The following is a 26619-nucleotide window of genomic DNA, read 5'->3' as shown; positions in this document are numbered from 1 at the left end:
AGGAAGGAAGGAAGGAAAATAGAAAGAAAGAAACAAAGAAATTGAGAAAGAAAGAAAGACAGAAAGAAAGAAAGAAAAAAAAAGAAGAAAGAAACAAAGAAACAAGGAAAACAGAAAGGGAGACAGAGAGAGAGAGAGAGAGAATGAGAAAGACAGATGGTGGTTGTATGAAACAAACGAAAATATTATTTTGTTTATATAAAGTTTATCGAAGTTTTAGGATTTTTTCGTGTTTTTAATGATTCATTGTTGGCGGAATTGTGTGTAATACTATTGCATTTAAAACTAAATCTGAAATACCACCTTCAGTTTAACAAAATGACATTTATTTGTTCACTGGAGGGATATCTCATTTGAAATTCGATGATTCTTTCCCGGCGAAAGACAGAATAGAAAAAGAGAAATAAAGAAACTTGACTGACCAATGAAAAAAGTAAAACATTACGAGAGAGAAACAGAGAGCGAGAGAGAGAGAGAGAGAGAGAGAGAGAGAGAGAGAGAATAAGAAGAAGGTAAAAACGAAGGTGGAATTGACGGTGGGCGAGGAAGGCAAGACTTGAGTGTGGACAACAATCAGTGAATTTAACCTATTTTCCTGCTGATACAGCGGTTATAGGATAATATCGTGTGTGTGTGTGTGTGTGTGTGTGTGTGTGTGTGTGTGCTGTCTAAAGCTTATATTCATACCTACCTAGTTTTGAACACATCTCATTACAGTGGCAGCTGAAATGACATGCGTGGTTATGTTACCTCATGTCAAGTGTGTTGTTCACATTTAGTTTAGCTGACCGATAATGGCGACCACCTGTCTGTGTAAATACAGTCTCTTCTGGATATGTTTTATTATCTTTATCGTCACTGTGACCGGTGCAACACGGGAAAAAACAATTACTGTGAAACACGGAATTTTAATAGGAACTTATGATAATGAAACCGACGTAACATCGTTTCTTGGCGTCCCTTATGCCAAAGCGCCTACTCACCACCTGCGATTCGAGCTGCCACAGTCTTATTATTGGAATGGTACATTGAATGCAACTAGCTTTTCTTCAATATGTGTACAGGACATATCTTACCTAAAAACTTGGAAGAAATATTTGGAAAATCAAAGCATGTCTGAAGACTGTCTCTATTTAAATATTTATGTTCCTGGAAATATGACAAAAAATACATCAACACAACATATTATGGTCTGGATTCACGGAGGGAACTTTGTGACTGGGTCAGCCTCGTTATTTGACGGTACAAAATTGTCCCAGAAGTGGGATTCAATACTCGTCACTGTTAACTATCGCCTTGGACCTTTTGGATTTCTTAGTACAGGAGATGAAGCCCTTCCAGGAAATATGGGTTTACACGACCAGCTGATGGCTTTGAAGTGGATTAAAGAAAATGCAATTGCATTCGGCGGTGATGCACAAAATATTACACTATTTGGGACAGAGAGTATATATTTACTAAGCCTCAGCAACAATCTCACTAATGGCTTGTTTAACAGAGCAATTGTGCAAAGCAGTTTATGGCGTTCTTTCCCGCAACCATGGCCGATGTTTAATAAACTAGCCGGTAGTACATGTCCTCATAAGCATGGAAATAAACACGAGAGTCATGTCGATGTTAAACGTAAGCAGGTAATGTGTCTAAAGAACTTGACCAGTGAATACTTTCTTAATTATACGTTGACCAATCCATTGGAACTCTTCAGCCCGACCATTGATAATATCTTTCTAAATGATTCAGTACGTCTTGCCATTCCACCAAAAGACATAGATTTCATATTTGGTGTACCTCAATTCAAGGAATCAGATTTCGAAGTTTTCCCAACCAACACAAGAACAGGTTTTGAAGACACGCTTGGGAGAACATTTTCCAACTTATCAATTCTAGCGATAAAATCTCAATATTTGAAAATGGACAACGAAATGAAGAATGTCTACAGTAATGCTTATAATGGTTACTTGGCATACACAACTCAAACCATCGCAGACAAAACATCAAAAGACAGTCCTACCTACGTATATTCGTATTCTGTACAAATTCCTGATATTTCATCAGAAAGTTCCTATGGGGATGAATTCCGGTTCCTGTTTGGATCGACCACAACGACGGATGAAGTAGTTATCGCCGATTTAATGATCGATGCATGGAGTCACTTTGCTCAGGCAGGGTAAGTCTCAGACTTTTCTCTTACGAATTCTAGCAATAATAACAATCTTATAGAAGTGATTGATTTATATGTTGCCATTGCTGTCGATCTGTATTAGTATATATATATAATTTAATCAATAATCCAAGGCAAGAGCAATAGAATACTAATATTACAATTGTTCGTCATTAATGCAGTCTATACTTCGTTTGAGTTATAATATTAAAAGAAACTATGAATAGATTAGACGAGAACCTTTCTATAGGAAGACATTTGCCGGAGAGATGTTTAGATCAATTGCTGCATACCGATGATGGCTGGGGTGATTTCAAATAATGTTGAATTCTGGCTATTTTCGAAAGGAATATATGGTTACATTCTGTATATGGGATCAGTTGATAACAATCAAATGGGAAGCGGGAGTTGAGGCTTAACGACAGGAATACGAAAAGATGAAATGCATGAAAAGAAATGTGTGAAAAGAGTAAGGTAACATCTTTTTTCTGCAGTTCTTGGACTCATTGGATTCTCTAAATCATGGTATTGTGAACAATATTCTACCTTTTAACAAGATAGTATTTTGTAAATGACATATTGAAGATCGTTGTCTGTCGGGAATGAGGAAAATTTACAGATAATTTTTCCTTTTGCGAAGGCATGTGACTTTCTGGTTAGCATATTCGGCTCAGGATCGTAAGGTCGTGAGTTCGATTCCCGACTGCTTGTGTGTCCTTGAAAAAGACACTTTATGGCACGTTGCTCCACTTCACTTATCTAGCAAAAATATCTAGCACTAGTATTTTAAAACAGGCCAGCCTTATCAGATTCTGTATCACGTTGAAACCCACTAAGAACTACGTTAAGGGTACGCGCGTCTGTGGAGTGCTCATCTACTTAATTCCATTGATCGGATCAATTGGGACACTCGTCGTCGTAACTGACGGTGTACCGGTTTAGTTATTGCTTCTCTGACTTTAGGTTTGGAAATTTCAACAGTATCAGATTTCTTCAAATCTATTCAAATATTTAATAAATATAACAGTTCTGTAAGACTAGCATTAGCTGTACGCACATACATACATACATACATACAATATAAATATATAGATAGATATATGTGTGTGTGTGTGTGTGTGTGTGTGTGTGTGTGTGTTACACGCATACACACACACACACTCATATATATATATATATATATATAGCTATATAGATACTCTTTACTCTTTTACTTATTTCAGTCATTTGACTGCGGCCATGCTGTAGCACCGCCTTTAGTCGAGCAAATCAACCCCCGGACTTTGTAAGCCTAGTACTTATTCTGTCCGTATCTTTTGCCGAACCGCTAAGTTACGGAGACGTAAACTAACCAGCAACGGTTGTCAAGTGATGTTCGGGGGACAAACACAGACACACAAACACACATATACATATATACGACGGACTTCTTTCAGTTTCCGTCTACCAAATCCACTCACAAGGCTATGGTCGGCCCGAGGCTATAGTAGAAGAAACTTGCCCAAGGTACCACGCAGTGGGACTGAACCCGGAACCATGTGGCTGGTAAGCAAGCTACTTACCACACAAGATTTACATATATATATTTTTTTTTATTCTCTCTGTTTATTTCCTTGTGTTCCTTTCTGTTGAAGAGCATCGGCTCGAAACGTAAAAGACTGTCTGACCTTCCTGAGCATCAAACTAATACACCTGATTGTTGTTTATACACTTGTCTTCGTCTTCTATTTTTCTATAAATTGCAACTATATACATATATACATACATAAATATATATATAAATGTATATAATGTAACAAGCTAAACAAAAAGGTTCCTTCAATGGAGTGTGTAAAACATCCTACGTACATACATACATTCCTATATATATATATATATATATATATATATATATATATATATATATATATATATATACATACATACATACATACATACATACATACATACATACATACGTGTGTTTGTGCCTATGTGTATGTGCGTGTATGCCTATGTGTTCTTGTATACCTTCCAAACTTGCCCATTTCAGACTTGCCCCTGACACTTTGGACTCTAGCGCTTATCAGAAACATCCTGTATAGATAAGATGAATAGTCAAATATGTGTTCGAAGAGTCACGTATCTAAAATTTAACATGTGGAGATGAGACAAGTTTCTATGGATCAAGAAGATATATCAGCGAAGAATGCGGTGTTCGAGATCTCTAAGAATAATTAGGCCGATCCAGAAGATAGCTCCAGCAAGGGTCTAAACACTGAAGCAGAAGCAATACTGTATATTTTAAAATTATTTTTATAATTTGTATATATTGATTTTATCATAAATAAACACTACGGTGGAATCGACGTAAGCTTAAATGATAAACCGCGATAGCTGAACCACGATATGGCGAGGGATAACTGCACCTGTATCTGAGTTATTGTTGTCTTTGTTGTTGCTGTTGTTGTTCTTGTTGTTGATTATGTTGTTGTTGTTGGATTTGGTGCTGGTGGTAGTGGTCGTCGTGGTCGTGGTCGTGGTGGAGAATATAAATTCCAGGACGAGGTTGTATGTTTTCAGTCAATGCAAGCAGTAAATTGTCTGAACTTAGATGCACCTGGGTATTTATTAATGGTCTGACGGGTATTTAGTGCAATAAACGAAGCTATTGATCAAGGGTAGCCATTTTAGAATATGTCGGCGAAAATAAAGACCAGAGTTTCTTTGTTCAGAGTGACGTGAAATTTGGAGAATCTGTATTGTATATCGCTACAGCTGGTGATGACGGGAGATCAACTTAGAATCCACGCTTAGCTGAAATAAAGGCTTGATTTTCAATATTAATGAAAAAGGAGGTAAAATATATATATACGCTGTGTGGTAAGAAGCTTGCTTCCCAACCACATAGTTCGGAGTTCAGTCCCACTGCGTGGCACCTAGGGCAAGTGTCTTCTACTGTAGCCTCGGGCTGACCAAAGACTTGCAAGTGGATTTGGTAGACGGAAACTGAAAGAAGTCTGTCATATATATAAACATGCATATATATATATATATATATATATATATATATATATATATATATATATATATAAGGGTTGGACAAAATAATGGAACATCTTCAAATTTCAAACAAATTTATTTTAATATGGGGTAGGACCGCCCTTGGCAGTAATTACAACTTGAATTCTACGAGGTATGGACTCGTACAAAGTTTGAATTGTTTCCAAAGAAATTTTTGTCCATTCTTCAGCTAAAACAATGTCCAGTTCTTGTAGTGATTATGGTGGAGGATATCGACTCCTTAGTTGTTTTTTTCTGAAATGCTCTATAAATGTTCAATAATATTGAGATCTGGGGACTGTGGTGGCCAGATAAGAATGTTCCTCAAACCATTCAGTATTATCTTACTGCATTAGCATCCTGAAAGATTACGTTTCTCTCCGGAAAGTTTCGCAAACATAGGATGAATTTGATCAGATAAAATGCTTAAATTGTCTTGACTATTAATTCTGCTATGAAGGGAAAACATTGGGCCGGCGGATTTCCAAGATATAGCACCCCCTCCCCCCACAGATCATGACAGATCCTCCTTCATGATTAACAGTTGGAAGATGGCAGTGTGGGTGAGATGTTCCTTTTGGCTGTCTCCAGACGTATACTCGGCCGGTGGTCGGAAATAACGTAAAGGATGACTCGTCCGAGAAAATAACATTCTTCCACTGATCTAGGGACCAATTCTGTAGGTTTTCTACTCCACTCAAAACGCTTAGCAACGTTTTTTTTTTTTTTGAAAATAGTGGGTTTCTGATTGCAGCCCTCCCTTGGAATCTGGTTTTGTGCAGCTCCCGGCGAACAATTTTTGTGGAAACTGGGATCTTGAGGTGGTCCTTAACCTCTGCAGTAATTTTGGGAGCTGTACTTTTGTGATCTTCTCTAATAATACGCGTAAGAGACCGACGGTCCCTGTCTGAAAGTTTTGGTTTTCTTCCGGAGTTTTGTTTCGACGAGGAGATTTTTCTCTCTTTCTCAAAGGCTGTCATTACTTTCGAGAGAGTACTTCTTGATACACCAAACATTTCGGCTGTTTTCGTTCCGTTATCGTCTGCCATACGAGCACCGATAATTTGACCTCTTTGAAAGTTCGATAAATTTGTCATTTTAATGAATTTTAATTACCGTTTTCTGATGATATCTGAAAAGAAACATCAATTTTAATAAAACATATTAAGCAACACTAGTAATAAATTTTAAAAAAAAACATTAAAAAAAACAAGCTTTTGACGGTTTTATAGATATTTCAAAATTATGATTCTATGATACTAGGTGTTTCCATTATTTTGTCCAACCTCTGTATACATATATATATACTGTTGTGTCTGGGGAGAGTCATTTTCTTATTGTGCCTTAAAATTTTACACACTCAACGTTAAAATTTCCACTTATTTCTTATTTTTATTTTCTAAATTTTAAGGCACAATAAGAAAATGACTCTCCCCAGACACAACAGAATATGCATCAACACACGAAATCACATCTTGCAAACCAAATCCCAAAACGAAATATATATATATATATATATATATATATATATATATATATATATATATATATATATATATATGTATATATATATATATGTATATATATATATATATATATATATATAAATATATATATATATATATATATATATATATATGTATATATATATATATGTATATATATATATATATATATATATATATATATATATATATATATATATATATATATATATATATATATATATATGCGTGTGTGTGTTTGTGTGTGTGCGTGTGTGTGTGTGTGTGTGTGTGTGTGTGTGTGTGTGTGTGTGTGTGTGTGTGTGTATTTGTGTGTCTGTGTTTGTGCTCCTATGATTGCTTGACAACCGATGTTGGTGCGTTTGCATCCGCGTATGGTAGCGGTTCGGCAAAAGGGACCGATAGAATAAGTACTACTAGGCTTACAAAGAATAAGTCCCGGGGGTCGATTTATTCGACTAAAAGGCAGCGCTCCAGCATGACCACGGTCAAATGACCGAAACAAATAAATGAACAATATAAAAATACTATAAGAGAGATGCATTCTTTAAGTGAAAATTTTCAAAGCGACGAAATGTGATATTTGTTTTAGTTCGTGATACCATGATGTCGGACAATATTTCTAAAGAAATGTTTGTATCGACAGAAGGATACGTTACCAAATGTCTACGGGGAATTATTGAGTTTTGGTGTTGAATTGCCGTATTTTACTTCAAGTTATGTATGTCTTCGTGTAGAACGTTTCAAATTACAATGGTGTCTCCTTCGCTCTGGTCTTCTTGGAGTAATAGTCTCCTTTTATGGAGAGCATAGTTAGATTAATGACGTTAGGGGAGTCTAAGGTGTCAATTAAGTGTTCAAATGATCTTCAAACAGAAAATATTCTCCAATAAGGAGAAAGCTGGCAGAAGAACGTATCATGTGTGTGTGTGCGTGCTTGGGGGTTATGAGTGTGGCTGTATGAATGTGTGTGCGTGTGTGTGAGCGTTTGTCTATGCGTGCGTGTGTATGTGCGTGCGCGTACGTGTGTGTTGTGTGTGGGAGAGGGCTAATTGTAAGTGTGTGTGCCTGCGAGTGTGTGAGTATATGTGTGTGTGCGTTCATGTGTTTGCATGTAGATTATATGTACGTGAGTATGTATGTGTGTGCGTGTGTGTGTGCGGTGTGTGCACGCGTTCGATGGGGATTATGTGTGTGTACGTGCATGTGTGTGCGTGTGCGTGCGTGTGTGTGTGTGTGTGTGTGTGTGTGTGTGCCGGTGTGCGAGTGTGTGTGTACGTGTGTATGGTTGTGTGTATGTACGTCATGTATGCATATATTTTCAGACACACATACTTACTACATACATATCTACATATAATCTACATCGATAAGAAGCTATTTGATCCATTGTATAAACATAACAAATGTTATAGTGAACCCGAATGATATCTTTAAAATATTTAGTATGCCTGGAAGTTATTATTACCTCCTTCTTAGCGAAGGCGGAGGTATTGTTTATAGTCGTGTTTGTTTGTTTGTCAGTGGACAAAATATCTCAAGAACCGCTGGATGGATTCGGATGAAACTTTCAGAGATGTTTGGCTTCGTGCCTGGCACACACTGATTAGATCTGGAGATCCATCCGGTACCGGTCAAGGACCCTGGATTATTTTTCCTGTTTCTTTTTTTTTTTTTACTTACTTTTTGAGAATAGTCGTTTCCATTTCTAATATTCTCGTTTGTGAGAGCAGCCGAGTTTATTTCAAATATTCTCATTTTAAAAATCATCCATGGCTAATCATTGAGAGGACGTTGATGTTGCTTTGGCGAAGGTTTGCGCCCTTTGAGTGCTCTTGTTGTTGTTAATATCATTAAGGAGGTTAGCTGGCAGAACCGTCAGCATGCCGGACGAAATACTTAGCGGTATTTCGTCTGCCTTTAGGTTCTGAGTTCGAATTCCGCTGAGGTCGATTTGCCTTTCATATTTTCAGGGTCGATAAATTAAGTACCAGTCATGCATCGAGGTCGATGTAATCGACTTACTTCTTCCCCTTAAATTTCAAGCCTTATTCCTATAGTAGAAATGATTATCATCATGTCAAGTTACGAGCTGGCAGAATCGTTAGCACGCCGGACTAAATGCTTGGCGACATTGTGTCCCTCTTTGCATTCTGAGTTCAAATTCCACCGAGGTTGAATTTGCCTTTCATCCTTTTGTGGTCGATAAATTAAATATCAGTCGAGCACTGGAGTCGATGTAATTGACTAGTCCCCTCCCGCCAAATTTCAGCCCTTCTGCCTATTGTAGAAAGGATTATTATTATTAAGTGAGGAAGTAGCGCATGCCATCAAAATTACACTGGGGCACCATATATGCGTTACATGATGATCTCATATCAAGACAAACAGAGCATGACCTTGCAGGTGGGACTCAGAGTAGCACATCCCACTCAAAAGATAACTGAATAAGGGCTCTTTAAGGATGATGAACGAAATACACATATTTCCTTTAGTGAATTATTCAAAACACAAGGAATCTCTCTCGACACATATCTATGATGCTACCCCACTACGCCTGCTTGGGATCAGAGATGCACAGATCGTCAAAAACTAAGGGATACTATTTTCATTTGAGCGATAAGCTGGCAGAATCGTCAGCATGTGGCATTTCATGCGTTATTAAGTTCTGAGTTTGAATGCCACCGCGGTTCACTTTGCTTTTCATCCCTTCGGGATAGATAAAATAAATGCCAGTTGAGTACTGGGGTCGATGCAATGAACTTAACCCCAGTACCTAAATTGCTGGATTTGTGCCAAAATTTGAAACCATTATTATCATCAAATAAATAATATTACTTTTATTAACACTGGAATCTGGCAGGACCGTTACCGCACCGGAAAATACACTTAGCACATTTCGTCCGTTTTTACGTACCGAGTGTAAAATTTGCTGAAGTTGACTTTGCCTTTAAACCTTTCGGAGTCGATAAAAAAGGGACCAGTTGAGCACAGGTTGATATTGTCAACTAAGACTCTTCCTTTAAGATTCGAAGCCATGCACATATGAGACAAAAAAATATTGTTGTTCTTATTCTGTTCTTTTGATTTATTTTATTCTTTTACTAATTTCAGTCAATAAAATACGGCCATGCTGGAACAAAGCTTTGAACAATTATAGTCGAGCAAATTGACGCCAGGACTTATTTTCTTAGGCCTGGTACTTATTCTATCGGTGTCTTTTGTCGAATCGCTATGTTACAGGAACCTATAACACTGACACCAGCTGACAACTGGTGGTGGTTGACAAACACACATACAATATATATACACGACGATCTTCTTTCAGTTTCCGTCTACCAAATCCACTGACAATGCTTTAGTCGGCCTGAGGTTATCGCAGATGAAACTTGCCCAAGGTGCCACACAATGGGACTGAACCCGGAAACATGTGGTTGAGAAGCAAAACTTCTAAGCACAGAGCTACGCCTGATGCTATCTCTTCCATTTGGACCTAATTTTAGTAGGGCTGTGAAATCTACACAGATATTTGAAGCACATTTTATAAAGAGTCAACGCTATTGTCTTCGGAACGTGTCTCTTTATGAAGAGCGATAATGTCGGGAGGTAATGAATCACGTAAAGACAGATAGAAGAGAGAATAGTAGTGTTGAATATACCGGCACTCCGTCGGTTACGACGACCAGGATTCCATTTGATCCGATCAACGGAATAGCTAGTTCGTGAAATTACCGTGCAAGCGGCTGAGCACTCCACAGACACGTGTAACCTTAAGGTTGTCCTCAGGGAGATTCAGCGTGATACAGAGTGCGACCTAGGCTGCCCCTTCTAAATATAAGTACCACTCATTTTTGCTAGATGAGTGGTCAGGGGTAACCTGAAATAAAGTGTCTTGCTCAAGGGTGCAACACGTCGCCGGGAATTGAACTGACGATCGTGACCCGAATACCATAACCCGAAAACCACGCGCCTTCAGTGTTGAATATAAATAAACTGCTATTGAATAAATAATTATTTAAAATTTTTGCATCAACGGACAGCTTGCGGGAGGAGGTATGAGTCGATTAGATCGACCCCAGTGCGCAACTGGTACTTATTTTATTTACCCCAAAAAGGTGACAGGCAAAATCGACCTCCGCGGAATTTGAACTCAGAACGTAGTGACGGGCGAAATACTGCTCAGCATTTCGTCTAGCGTGCTAACGACTCTGCCAGCTCGCTGTCCTGGTATTGAAAGAATAATAAACACCGAGAGAGATAATACAAGAATGAATGACGACGGTTCATATCAAGAGGTTCAATTATAGCTGCCTACCAGTTTGGACACGGTTTCAAATTTTGGCATAAAACCAGACATTTTGAAGGGAAGGGGAAGTTAATTACATCAACCCCAGTACGCAACTGGTACTCAATTTATCTACCCCGAAAGGACCAGAGGCAAAGTCGACCTCGGTGGAATTTGAAATCAGAACGTATGGATAGATGAAATACTGCTAAAACTTTTTTTTTTGCCCGGCATGCTAACCATTCTGACAGTTCGCTGCCTTAGTCTGAGAAAAATATTGAGACACACTAAACCAATGGTTCCCAACCTGGTGTCCGTGGACCCCTGGCGGTCCACAAAGGTAGTACTGGTGGTCCGTGAACTTACTTCAAAATTCCACTTAGTTCATAATTCAACCTAAGTTGTTCTCGATTATACATCGGTTTTCAAAAATAATATATGGAAAAATAAAAAATAATTTAAGTCATTTTACTCGACTTTATTGGAGTCGTAAAATCACCACAAAACCATTAAAATCACATAAAATCATATTACTGCACAATAAATGAGAATAAAATCATATAAAATCATATTAAAATACATACAGTAAATGTTAAGCTACACACCACAAAATAGTGTATCTTAGTGAAAGACATCATGAAATCAGCTGTGTTGTCTAATTCATCGGTTTTTCGGAGCTCATATTGCACTAGAGTTCCAATATCTATCGTTAGATGTCGTTGTCACTCGTGATTCCAGTGATTGTTTTGAATTCAGATTTGTTTACGTCTGTTTATCGGCTGCTTTCTCATTCTCATTCATTTGTGACTGTATTTTTTGTCCTCATGGCCCCTAAGAAAATTCATAGTGAAAGTGCAAAGCGTCATGCTATAACACTGGAAGACAAACTAGCTATGTTAAAATGCCATGAAAAGGGCGAAAAAGTGGTAGCATTTGCATGATCTTTTGGGATGAGTCGGACAACTGTATCGACGATTGTATATAATAAGGAGAGAATTTTAGCACATATCAAATCTGAAACCCCAGGGATGAAGAACACTGTCATCAATAAGAAAAGAGGCAAAATGCTTGAAGATATGGAAAGTCTTCTTTCCCTTTGGATTGTTAAGTTGGAGGAGGAGAATTCCACAGATTTACTTGAAAAAGACAAGCAGCCCCTGACGAACGAGGATTTTATAGAGCTTCACGAGCAGCAAAATAAAGAAGAGGGAGTCGAACCTGAGCCGCGTCACTTTACCATTAAGAAAAGGCAGCAAGCATTCGCACATTCCGGAAAAGATCTTCCAATGTTCGAGGATATGGATCGAAGTTCTTAACGCTTTTCTAAGGTTATGGGGGATTATCACGAAGCTTTAGCTCCTTATAACATAATCCTTGAGGAGAAGAAGAAGACAGTTCAATGAACTCTCAACTGGATTTTTTTAAGTGCATCGAACAACAAGAACAGCCAGAGTCAGTTATTGATATTGACAATCCACAGCCATCTACTTCCGCGATGTAAACAACCAAATTGTATATACATATTGGTAAAATTAAAATAATTTAGTTTTTTTTTACTATTATGAAATAATAATAATTACTGAATTTGTTTCTTAAGCTTAAAAAAGGCTCTTATTTTACCATGTCTTATTTCAAACCGCATTCATAAATAAAGCGTCCGCGATGTACGGTAAACACCACCAAATTGTATTCATAAATTTAGACTATTATTTTTTTACTGTACTGTATTATAAAATAAAAATTATTTGTTTGTAAGCTTAAAACAGATTTTTATTAATCATATATCATTGAAAATGCATTCATAAATAAAGTACAGAATTGGGAACGGTTATCATCGGTTCAGCTGAGAGGCAAATTAATTCTACTTCAGTCGTTTTTCGACATAAGTCGTGTCTCCTGGAACCAATTAAGGACGTAGGGTGAGATATGCCTATATATATATATATATATATATATATATATATATATATATATATATATATATATACACACACACGCACACACATATATAAGGATAAGCATATTAAAAGAACTCCGTGGGAAAACTCATTTAAATAAAAGGGTTGGGAACCAATGTTGGGAACCACTGTGAAAAGGTTGGGAACCATTGTTGTAAACAGACTTAGGAAATTGTTACCCTCCACCCTCTTTCTTTCAAATGTTCCATGGTTTACATTTACATGTTTTTCGTGTGCTATAAATATATTCCCTTTAGATTTCCGCTTGACTTGTTACGACACCGACACACCCATTTCTCACAGACGCTCTCATTCACTTTGCTTTGCACAGTCAACTTTCTACTTCTCTAATATCTAACATAGCAACACATCTCATCTCGTTTCAATTTTTTAACGAATATTAAACAACATAGCATTAATAAATTATATATCACAGGTGGAAGGTAGCTAGCATCATGTCCCTATGAAATAAAGCTTTGTCTTTCATCTATAGCATTTTCCTTGTTTCAGCAGCCATTTGACTGCGGCCATGCTGGGGTACCATCCTGAAGAAGTTTTAGTCGAATCAATCTTGTTTTTAGGTCTTGCACTTATGCTATCAATCTCTTTGCTATCAATCTTTTGGCATACCATTAAGTTACGGCGACGTAAACACATCGACACCGGTTGTCAAGCGGTGACGGGGGACAACATACATACACACGCACACACATACACACGCACACACATACACATGCACACACATACACATGCACGACGGGCCTGTTTCAGTTTCTATCTACCAAATCTACTAAAAGGGATTTGGGCTGCCCCAGGCTATAATATAAGGTAGTTACCTAAGGTATATCTTAGTGGGAATGAACCCGGAACCATGTAGTTGGAAGAAAGCTTCTTACCAGACAGCCAAACTAGAGTAAAATGTAGATCAACGTATCTCAGAAATGCGATGTTGTTATTGCAATGCTGGTGATTGCAGAACCTTCCTCTTCCATAGATTGAATCAATCAAAATCTTGGTTATTGACAAATTCTAATTCATTAATGTTTATTCTATGCGCAATCAGTAAGTTCCAAAGCCACGTTAATGTGAAAGACCTACGATCATATCATAGAAATCTAATGTAATTCTTTATATTCTTGTCAAAAAGAAAGAGAAAGAGATTTATATTTCCTAATACGACGAGTTCTGAGAGGGAATTGTTCTTTCCAATGTTTATTGTGTTGATATTCCGTAGCTAGAATTCATTTTGAAATTAGAAGGATTTCTTCTTAAATTCAGACAATGGATGAAATGATTTTATATTTCAATGTGTTATTGAAGTCTGGGGATAATAGTTAATTTTAAATTAACTTTTGTTCTATTTTCAAAATAACACTTAAATATAAAACTTTGACATTATTATAAACTTAATTTCGTCATTATCTTACAATTGCACAAGTTTATTTATTTACAGGACAGGAGAATCTTGGAGAAATGCTATGTAAATAAGAACGGCCTAATTGACACTAGAATCAATGACTTGGCATAAGGGTTTTCATAAATATTGTCTTTAACTTCTTCAAGTTAAAACGGAATACAGCTTATATGTTTGTATTAATAGCAGTGACGGTGAGGAACTATGTTTAATTCTGCCAATCGACCGCTTTGGTAAACTTCTGCCATGCTATACATATAGATATGGCGAGTGTGAATATTTTCTATACACCGATATATTTCACAGACAGAAGAAACAATATTTCTAGTGTGAAAATGCAGTAGTAATATTCTGAGGGTTTACTTCGAACGTTGGTATTCGGCCTTAAGAGTAGGAGATAGGTTAGAAATTTCAACGTTTGTCACGTTTAAAGTCTTCGGGACTTCGTTAACGAAATGTAAGATACGACGCTCCTTCGATGAATTCCACTAGAGACCTCGTCAATCATTGATGTTTATTCTGTGAAAAGTAAGAACATCTTTTGATTTTATGTTTCTATAGATATCAATACAAACACGGTAATACATATCCAAACAGAACGAAATTCTTCGAGGGATGTGAATAAAATATATCGGTATGTAGGTATGTAAGTCTTGCTGCATGTGCGTTAGTTTGTATGTAGGCATATGTTCTGTTATATACGATATACGTATATATATATATACAAGAATAAGGGCAGGGAATCGTCAATTAATAATAGAATTAATAATTAACAATTTTGCCAAGTAGTTCAGTATGAAAAAACCTTTATCGGTAAAACCATTTATCATCACAAATATACAGGGATTAGCATTCAGTTGCTTCTCCAACATACTGAAAATTTAGAAATAGCAGTCAAAGAACTACTGATTCTAAACTACAAATTTTTCTCTAAATGGATGGCGATATTTGTGGCACACATAGAACAAAAAACCGGAGGGGAAAGCATAAACAAAACAAGTCTTTAGTTAATCGGATACGATCGTTTCATGGTTAAGGGAATGAAAATTTCCCTATTATCAAGACGAATACAGGCTTATTAATTTGACACTCGAGAAAATGAACAAGTCTTTTACGTTTCGAGCCGACGTTCTTCAGTTATATATTTCCACACCGGTTCTGTGATAGGTAAGAGTGCCGTTCTATTCATATTAATATTTTTGACAACTTCCTCAGCTTTCTGAATTTGAAAGTTATCGCATTCTATTGATTGTGTTTTTTCTAAACAATTGTTGCTGTTTTATTTCATTTCCTTATGTTGACATTGTTATGAACGTATAAAAGTCCTGTACTGCAACCACATTTGATATCCATCTGTAAGTAGATCTTTTACAATCAGGTAACTGATATTTATCATCACTTGATAATATTGGACTGATGATTTGGAATAGGGAAATTTTCATTCCCTTAACCATGAAACGATCGTATCCGATTAACTAAAGACTTGTTTTGTCTATGCTTTCCCCTCCGGTTTTGTTCTATGTGTGCCACAAATATCGCCATCCATTTAGAGAAAAATTTGTAGTTTAGAATCAGTAGTTCTTTGACTGCTATTTCTAAATTTTCAGTATGTTGGAGAAGCAACTCAATGCTAATCCCTGTATATATTTATGATGATATATATATATATATATATATATATATATATATATGTTTGTATGCATGTATGCATTCATGTATGTATTATGTATGTGTGTATGTATGTATGTATATGCATATGTATATATATATATATATATATATATATATATATATATATATATATATATATATATATATATATATAAGAGTGTGTCTGTGTGTGCGGGGTGTACGTACGTATGTATGTATGTATATATATATATTTATCTAGCTATCGATCTATCTATCTATCTATCTATCTATCTATCTATCTATCTATCTATCTATCTATATATATATATATATATATATATATATATATATATATATATAGGAATCAATAGATTCATAAGTGATAAAGTAGCGCAAGCTCATTGGAAATCGAACAACATCTAACAATAATGAAGGTGAGTGAACTTGTAGATGGCGCTGTGAATAGTCATCTGTATGTTTCGCTTTACCTCTTTGCCATAGATTTATTACAAAGTAATACAAATATGCATATACATGTGTATACACATAATATATACAAAACACACAGAGACACAAATACATGCACACATATACATGTATGCATATACATATATAGTTGAAATTTATAGAAAAACAAAAGACGAATACAGGCTTATTAATTTGACGCTCGAGAAAATGAGCAAGTCTTTTACGTTTCGAGCCGACGTTCTTCAGTTATATATTTCCACATCGGTTCTGTGATAGGTAAGAGTGCCGTTCTATTCATATTAATATTTTTGACAACTTCCTCAGCTTTCTGAATTTGGAAGTTATTGCATTCTATTGATTGTGTTTTTTCTAAACAATTGTTGCTGTTTTATTTCATTTCCTTATGTTGACATTGTTATGAACGTATAAAAGTCCTGTACTGCAACCATTTGATATCCATCTGTAAGCAGATCTTTTACAATCAGGTAACTGATATTTATCATCACTTGACTATTAGCTTGCATTCAGTTCGGGTGGATCATGTTTATCACATGCTATACAATTTTCAGGTCCCTAGAAAATGCACAATCTTCTATATTGAAAAATGTCTGTGTGCACGTCTATAGTCACTTTAGTCCTCCAGATCTTACATTCTCTATGCTTTAATCCCTCATATTATGCACAGTCTGTATGATTCTTATCGACATTGATAGCCTATCTCCAGTTCATGTTGAAATATGTCAATTCACGTGGGAAATTCTCGCCACGCCCATCCGTTGCAAACCGAAAGTAACTGGAGGGTAGTACCTACCCCTTCCCCCTTGGCTTACTCTCTAAACGAAATTTCAAGAAGTTGCCCGAAGAAATATTTTTAATTCTGTCTCCATTCTTCTGGTTCTCCTACAGAATCCTTCCATCATCGCCATCAAACAGATGTCGACTGCCTGACCATGTCATACAAACGAAGGTGCTGGATCGATCCTCACGGTTAATTGTAATAACACTTGACAGTGATTCGTTTTCCAATATTCCATTTCAAAGAAAAACATTGTTGTTTATTTTCATTCTTCATTTTTTTTTCTATTGCAGCTAATTCCACTAGTTTAATCTTAGTTCTATAGTCTTTAGAAATGATACTCTTTGATGTATATATCCACGTATTTTCTACCAGTAAAATTAATAGAGATATTGCATTAATTTAAACATGTGTTAATTACAGGATATAAGCTGCATGATGTCGACCAAGATCAAAGTTGTTGTCGCTGCGGTTTTAATTAATTATATTTCTCTAATCTTACTTTTCAAAATACTTACTATCCATATTTTCTTTTTAATTTCTCTCCCTTAAAAAGTTTAACTTAATGAACTTTATAATTAATGAAGAGATAATTGTAAGTTATTCTGAGACGGATCACAATTATAAACTGTTGTTAAACGAAAATTAAGGTCGTGTTTCAATTTTTACTTTCGCCAAATAATATGGCTGCTGCTTTTGTTATTGTTGTTGTTAGTCTAAGTCGGCCCCAATATCCGACCATGGCCATCACATCTTTTTCAGACTATATCATTCAATGTGTCGCTGTTAGTAAGGAAGGGATGTACTTGAATTTCGATTTCCCTCTTTCTATCAAGTCATGTGAGCAAGTCGAGTCTTCCTTGGTTTGGTACTTTTCTAAAGTCTTCGAAACGTCCTTGGAACGAACCCCAGATGCTTAATTTTACCAATTCGTCATTTCTTGGAATCTCAAAGAATGTTGAGTCTTTGTTATTCATCGTCTTCTTTATATTCTTCCTTTTCGACTTTTGTTCGTACTTTGAGTTGGGGGTTTACGATTTCGCGCGCGCCCGCATATGCGTACTTGTGTGTGTGTGTGTGTGTGTGCGCGCGCGCGCGTGTGTGTGTGTGTGTGTGTGTGTATGAGTGTGTGAGTGTGTGTGATTGCGTGGGTGTATGTGTGTGTGCGTCCGCGCGTGCGTGTGAGTGTGTATATGTGTCTTTCCCTTGCTTAATGTACAGTGTAGTGTTTTAGTTATGTTGTGAGTATTTCGTAGATATTTCGGTTGCGAAGATGTGATCGTGTAAGAAAATTTCAAGAAGTTGTATATCCTACATGTTTAAATTTTACTGCAGGCAGTCGCTGGAAGTAAGCTTTTCTTGAGTAATTATAGTTTTCATTTTGCTTTTACAAAAAAAAATCTATATATTTTGTTTTGCTTGAGTACATTCTATCACGCAGAGAGATTTAAAATGATATTACAACGAATATTAAGCTTAATGATGATTTCAGAATTGGTACAAAGCCAGCAATTTCATGGGAGACGATAAGTCGATCGCATCGACCCCATTGCTAAAGTGGTACTTCTTTTATCAAAATCAAAGTGTTGGGAAGCAAAATCGACCCCGGCGGCATTAAGGCGTACAGACAGACGAAAAATCGCTGAGTATTTTGCCCGATGCGTTAAGGATTTTGCCAGCTAACTGTCTTAAAATCAAATACAATAACGAAGAAAATTCTTTCAAGTTTGGCTCAAGACCAGTAATTTTAAGATGAGGCGGGCAGGTCGTTTATTTGAAACCTAGGTACTTGACTGGTACTGTTTTATCGACCCTGAAACTCTGAAAGTTGGCCAAAGTGGCATTTGAACTCAAAGGAAAGAACAGGAAGAAATCCCGCTAAGCATTTCGTTCGACATGCTAACGATTCAGCCGACTTGCCACCTTCTTAAGGGTTTCAAATTTGGCTCAAGGCCAACATTTTTAGGGGAGGCTATTAGTTGTCGATTCCATCGACTGATTCTTATTTTATCGACCCCGAATGGATGAAAGATAAAGTCGATCTCGGTAGATTTTGAACTCGGAACGCGAAGACGGACGAAATGCTGCTTCGCAATATCTGGCATTCTAGCGATTCTATCAGCTCGCCACCTTTAATGATAACTCTTCTTGTTTTGGCCCAAGCCCTAACATTTTGAGGGAGGGGACTGGCCGCTTACGTCACTCGTTGTTTCTAGGTTTCGTACCAAGTCTTAACAGTTGTTCCACAGTAAACGGTTCTAAAAGTGCTTCAACTAGACCTTTATTTTGGCGCCATTAATGCCATACTAGATGTTTCTGTGTCAACCACTAGACACAATGCCAGGCAGGTCTTGAAGCCTTCGGTGAGGCATTGATGCTCACTGAATAACACCGCCTCGCGTCAGCTCTGCTTCAAACCTCCGATTTTACTACGATACATAACTGTCGAAATGCCACGAATCTATATCATTTTCAATTTTCAATACTCTTTGCTGTTACTCTTGCGCTTCTCTGCTCTTTTTAACATCATTCCAAAACATATAAAGGAGGAAAAATATTTCATAACCTTCAAAAAGTTCCTGGATGAATATCTTCGACAAATTCCAGATAAACCACCTCCGACTGGATATACTGCTGCAAACAACAACTCTTTAATCGAATGAGCAATGGTGCCTAAAAGTAACTCTACAAAAATACATTACTAAATGTCTTTTCCAGGTGGTGCTATTAAATTAACTATGTCCTGGGCCAATGTGGCCGAAACCTGTCTAAGTATCTAAGTATATACAAGGGCACATGTGTAGGGTCGAGGTTGTATCTATTAACCTCAGTTAGTCCTTTTGGCCGAGCACTTGTTCTTTAAAATGCAGCAGTCGGTACCACAGATTGTACTTCCTTTTCATTGAGAGAATTTCTCCTGAAAAATGATGTAGTAATTGTTCTAACACCACCGCTATTCTTTCGAAACACAAATATATTATTTTTCGCTTCTCCAAATTCGATTAGATACCTGGCCTAACACACTATCTGATTTTCTAAATTTCTCACAGATAATTTTTTATAGGAACCGTGTAAAATGTAAACAAACTGTTTGTATTTCAAGAGAAGCAAAACTAACTTTAACACTAACACTATTTTAACGATTTAAAATGCTTTTCTATAAGCAAGTGTTCGAATTTTGTTATATTCATTGTTCATTAAAATTCCCACTAGTTACAGTTTGTCTATTCTGTGACATAATATATTTTTGTGCCAACTTCGTCTTGTTGCAGTTTTAATATTTTGTTTTATATGCTGGACGTTTCATTGTAAAATATTATCACATGTCTATGCATATATAACGAAATCTTTAAACAACACCTTTTTGACTAACAAATAACAGGAAATAATAAGTAAAAAGAACAAACAATATATCAAAAATATAAGAAAATGACATAAACGAAATTTTAGGAAAGGTAATTATATAGACGGGCATGAGCAGAACGAAACGGGTGGTGATTTAAAGATTCTGAGAAATCGTAGGTGAGTTGTAAGAAAGATAAAAGCAGGAACCGGTATTCAAACAACAACGAACTTCTCAACAGAGTTCAGATGGTCACAGAAACAACAAAGAAAGCATTTGAACTATTTACTCACGCAACAACAGCGCCTCAGTTTATTTTACAATACACCGAACTGGTGTCACACAAAAGAAATACACACATAGGACTGCATCAATAGAAGTATATATACATTATATGCATATATACATTATATATATATATATATATATATATATATATATATATATATATATATATATATATATATACATAATAAAAATACACACTCACAAGCACAAACGGATATACTCACACACATACATACAATTTATCTTTTAAATTTTACTTGATTTAGTCACTAGAGTGCGCTCATGCTGGGGCACGACCGCCTTGTATTTCCAGCCAGGCTTCAAGTTCTGAGCACATGGTCTGTTGTGTTGCGAAACCCGTCCTGTACACACACACACACACACACACACACACACGTGTGTGTGTGTGTGTGTGTGTGTGTACATGCGCGATACAAACTACGCGAGGGCGTTTATACATCCATATCTTTATTTTATCTTTTATCTTTTACTGGTTTTATATCCCAGGCTGTGGTCATGCTGGTGCATCAGCTGTAGTTACTCGGTGTTGTTTCCGGTATTGTTTTGGGTGAAGTAGCGAGTTGGACGGAGCTGCTCTTCTCTGGATGGAGCTGCTCTTCTATCTGAGATACCAGATGAACCCACATCTGAGATACGAGATGAAACACATCTGGGTTCATCTGGTATCTCAGATAGAAACCTGTTCAGGCGTTCCTTGAAAACTTCCACATCAACACCACGTAGATTTCTGAGGTTGCCTGGCAGGATGTTGAACAATTGCCGGCCCTTGAAACCCAGACTATTACAGTATATATATATATATATATATATATATATATATATATATATATATATATATATATATATATATATATATATATATATATATATATATTGTCAAGAAGCCAGAACAGTACGTAAGATGATAAAAATCGAAAGCTCGATGTTCATAAATCCATAACGTTGATCTCCAAAAGTTTGGATTCATACCGAACTAAAGAACCCAGTGTATGGCACCCCAATCTCTTGCAAATCACAGACTTGTCAGGGAAAGGTTACCACTGTTTTCTTTGCACAATACACCTGAAGTCAACTATACATGCTACACTATTGCAGTATTGTGAGACTAAATCTAAATTATGAAAAATGAGTCGTTTTAAACGAAGAGCTCAGAACACATTAACACCAAACATTGTTTAAACTGAGCTTTTGGGTTGCACAAATGACCACAAATTTTCGGTGAAATTGCCACTTTAATGAAAAAACGACGGATATTCAATGTTATTTCAGAAGTTGCTTTTAATAGGAACCAAAAGCCCCACCCAGTATATTACTAGATGGTGTTACTTTGAGAAGCTCGCTGGGTGGACAGTGTCGTGTACAGATCTTCTACAATGTATAATGTAAATGCAATGATGGGACAATAACTCATTGTTACTATTAAACAGAAATATATTGCTTCAATCTCACAAAACATTGCTTGTGCGTTTATATACCTATACATAGATATAAAGGGACACATATGCACACACTTATACATATACGTGGTATATAATATAGGTATTTATGAGTGTGTATCTGTGTGCATTACATATGTATTTCTGCATAAAAAAGTAAATAAATAAATTAATAAATATATATATATATATATATATATATATATATATATATATATGTATGTATGTATGAATGTATGTATGTATGTATGTATGTATGAATGTATGTATTTATGCATGTATGTATGTATGTATTGATGTATGTATGTATGTTTGTAGACAGAGAGAGCGAGGGTGATAGATTGATAGATAGACACACACGCACGCACACACACATACACACACATACTTATATATATATATATATATATATATATATACATACTATATATATATTATATATAACATCCGATAGGAGTAGCTAAGCGAGATTATCTATATACGATATTCCTAAATCAGCCTTTCCAATTATTTCAGCATGGTTTAAATTCCTGCGAATGACATTTGGTTTGAAATAGTCTAGAAAGAATATCCATCTTTCTAATGGCACTGCAAGTCCAATGTACTCTTTGCAAAGCTAAATGTCATTGGCAGTTATTTAAACTGATTGAAAGAAACACGGTTACGGCTTCGCCTGCAATATTCTTCTGGGACAATGATTTGATCAAATGATTTAACCAAGTCAGTTTGAGACGGGGTTGGTATACTGTATAAAAACCATCACTAAAGTGATGTCTGGTGAGATGGAAATCTGATTGATGCCATGGGCCGCAGTCGGACATCAAATCAACTCTTTCCTAATAAAACAACTTTTTGAAATAAAATTCTGGAATTGAGAAAAAAATAGTCGTGGTAGTGATTGCTATTGTTTAGAGAGGGAGCTGCGAATGGAATTTCGTGTTGTCCGGGGGAGTACATTCTTTTTTACACTAGGAACAAAGTAAAAATATTAATGGCTGCTTATGCCAATGGAATTGAAATTTTCCTCTTGACTGGCTACGTACACCGAGGTGTAAAGCGGCTAAATATTGACTAAATGACCGGATACTAAAATAGGTGCTATGTTGTCTAGTAGGTAACCGTTGTCGAGAAAATCAACCATTGATCTAAAATTTTATATCGACTATCCTGAATTCGGTAGTTATATATCCGCTACTAGTGCAGCCTTAGCCTCAGAATTGATAACGGAGACATCAATTATAATACAGAAGATCAATCTGTAACATTTGCACTTTATATTTAATGGTAAAATATTACACGTTGAACTGAATAATAAGCAAAAGCTTTAAAAAGTATGTGTCACCTACCTAAACTTAATCGAAGCCGTAAAAAGAATTGTTTCTACTTATAACATTTTCGCTGGCTCATAAAACTGGTTAGGTATAGAAAAAGACTTTTAATTCAAAATGTTAATATTAAATTGTAAATGAAAAGTTGCAGCTCTAGTAAGGTAAACATTGTTGGTGTGTGTGTGTGTTCTGTTTAAACGCGCTTCGGAGCGATTTGTCTCACCTGGCCTAGAACGCCCGATGTTCATTAACATTCGATGCCATGTAGGGAGCTTTTCATCGACGCTATCCCTCAGCAAATTGACGTTTAAACAAACATCTACACTATGTATGTGCGACCGATATTGCTAATGTTTTATTTACAAAAGTCTTGAAATTTTATTCCAGAAACATTTGTACATAATTACCAGTATTATTAGTATTTCAGATTTGTACGTATTTATCAGTATTCCTAGCATTCTTCTATCCCTGTATTCTTTTCTTCTCTCGGTACAGGGCACGATTTTTTTGTGGGGGAGGGGTCGATTAGATGAATCCCAGTACGCGAGTGGTACTTAATTTATCAACCCCAAAAGCAAAGTCAACCCCGTCGGAATTTAAACTCAGAACGTAAAGACAGACGAAATACTTCTCAGCATTTCGCCCGGCCTGCTAACCTTTCTACTAGCTCACCGCCTTCTTTCAACTTATATTTAAATAGTTCTTGGAATTCCACAACGATATTTTATTTTCCATTAATATTTATCATTGCATTAACATTGCTCTTATTTCTCCAAAGTTAACAATTTCTTGCAACTCATTCTCTCACCTTCCCTCTCCCTCCACTCCCCAAATTTTTCAGTCACGGCAATTTGAGGAACATTCCATATAGTTACTCCCCCTCATTGTACATATCCTGCAACTCGCTATTCTTTAAATGAGAACCGTGTACTCCCTCCCTGTTTTGACTTCAAATAAGTAACGATTTATAATTATTTCAACCAACACATTAATTTCATTGACACTAGATTTTGAAAAGAATATACTCAAAATTAAGAGATACACGCTTCATTGTGGACTAAATCATTCTGCCCCAGTAAGTAAACAAAGACATATATTTAAATATTGTGAACTGACATAATTTTCGCAAAAAATGAACATGGATGTTTATCAAATGAAACAGGCATGAAGAGTACAGTTGTTTTAACAGCAGGAATTTGAAGAACACAATAGGAATCTGATCTTCTCGAATGATTTCAATTTAGTATTGAAATCAAAGCCATTGGGTGCATGTATTTATATATAGATGTGTGCATTCGTGCATGTACACACACACATACAAATATATTTATAAATATATTTGTGCATGAGTGTGTACATATAAATATATCATATAAGCGTGTGGGTTTGTATGCTTGTGTTGTGTGTTCATGCGTTTACATGGACAGACAGCAAGACATACAGACAGATAGATAGATAGATAGATAGATAGATTGATTTATTGATAGATAGGTAGGTTGATAGCCGGATTGATAGGTAGGTAGATAGGTAGATAGATAGATAGATAGATAGATAGATAGATAGATAGATAGATAGATCGCTATGTGCATACTTTCCCAGAATGAGAAAGACGGACAAATATACAAATCGATGGATTGAACGGCAGTCAGTGATGTTAATGGCTGTGAGATGACAGAGTTAATAAATTGAACTGTTGTGATTTCAGTCAACAGCAGCTGGAAGGTTCGAGAGCTTCATAATGACGCATATGTAGTAGTTATCTCTTCATAATTTGTGTTGTGTGAAATACAATAAATAAAACGTCAGCATTCTGTATTAGCAAAATCTATTTCATCGTCAGTGAGTGAAGAGGAAAATCTGTTGGGTAAGAAATAATCTGCAGGTCATTCTACTAAACAATATGGCTAATCATCACTTGAGATTCTAACACGAGGGAAATTAGATTACGCAATGAATAAACTACTAATAGACTTGTAATAGTACTTAGAAATAGTGGGCGAATTCTTTATTTTCTTTATTAGATACAAATTACCTCTTTCGAATCACTAAACACGCGCACGCTTAAGCTCGTAAACTTATATGTGCATACACACACACACATATATATATCATATTATGCACCCACGTTCATGTATATAAGAATCTCTCCCCCTCTATGTCTTTTTCTCCTTCCACACATTATACCAGGAACATATACATATAAGAGCGTAGGTGTTTATGTATGCGAGAAGGCGACGGCGAGTAAAATGAAGCTAATGAAAGCATGAGTGTGTGTGTGTATGTGTGTGTGTGTGTGTGTGTGTGTGATAGTTTAGATTTGAGAAATCTCTTTTATCTACTCATGAATAAAATTAATGAAAATGTTGAACACCCCCATACTGAACGGCAACAAGGAAATCTATATAGCTTAGTGTTAGGTGTAATTAGTCGGATTGATAGACATCTTAATGTTAAAATATTAGTTCCAATGACCTACACCAGATTTCCTGTCTTCGATGAGGTTTCAGTATGGCTTCCGCTCTTATATTGCCAGCACATAGATATAGGTACACAAACACGCACACACATATACACCATATACACACACATATACACGCATGTTTATATACTTCATATATATATATATATATATATATTTATATATGTATATATATATATATATATATATATATATATATATATATATATATATATATATATATATATATATATATATATATATATATACACACATTCACACACATAAACACGCACCGAAGCATCTCAAGTGTAACTGCCCGAAATGGCCATGACTTCTGCAACTTGACTGAAGAAAGAAACCCAAGAACGACCCGTCTTTTTTTGCCTGTCCTTCTAATTTTTGTTTCTCTTGTCCGTCTTTGTATCGTCTATCTGTCCGAATGTTTTAATGGCCTCTATTGCGTTTTTGTTCCATTTTATAT

The 26619-nt window shown here is 36.0% G+C and overlaps 1 protein-coding gene across 2 annotated transcripts in view; it reads left to right on the top strand.

Moving 5' to 3' along the window:
• The first annotated feature begins 469 nt into the window (after window positions 1-469).
• The window catches only part of LOC106867637 (cocaine esterase), a 78851-nt gene continuing 52701 nt past the window's right edge, over window positions 470-26619 (top strand). The window contains exon 1 of one of the 2 annotated variants that reach the window (XM_089350001.1): window positions 470-2167. In XM_089350001.1, the coding sequence (XP_089206127.1) occupies window positions 795-2167 (1373 nt within the window). In that variant the 5' untranslated portion in view covers window positions 470-794. The remainder of the gene's footprint in view (window positions 2168-26619) is intronic. The other variant, XR_016241288.1, reaches the window with a different exon arrangement.

This window comes from Octopus bimaculoides, chromosome 3, assembly GCF_046866305.1.
Source record: "Octopus bimaculoides isolate indiv1 chromosome 3, ASM4686630v1, whole genome shotgun sequence".
Lineage (NCBI taxonomy): Eukaryota > Metazoa > Mollusca > Cephalopoda > Octopoda > Octopodidae > Octopus > Octopus bimaculoides.
This window is presented reverse-complemented; position numbering and strand designations above follow the sequence as displayed.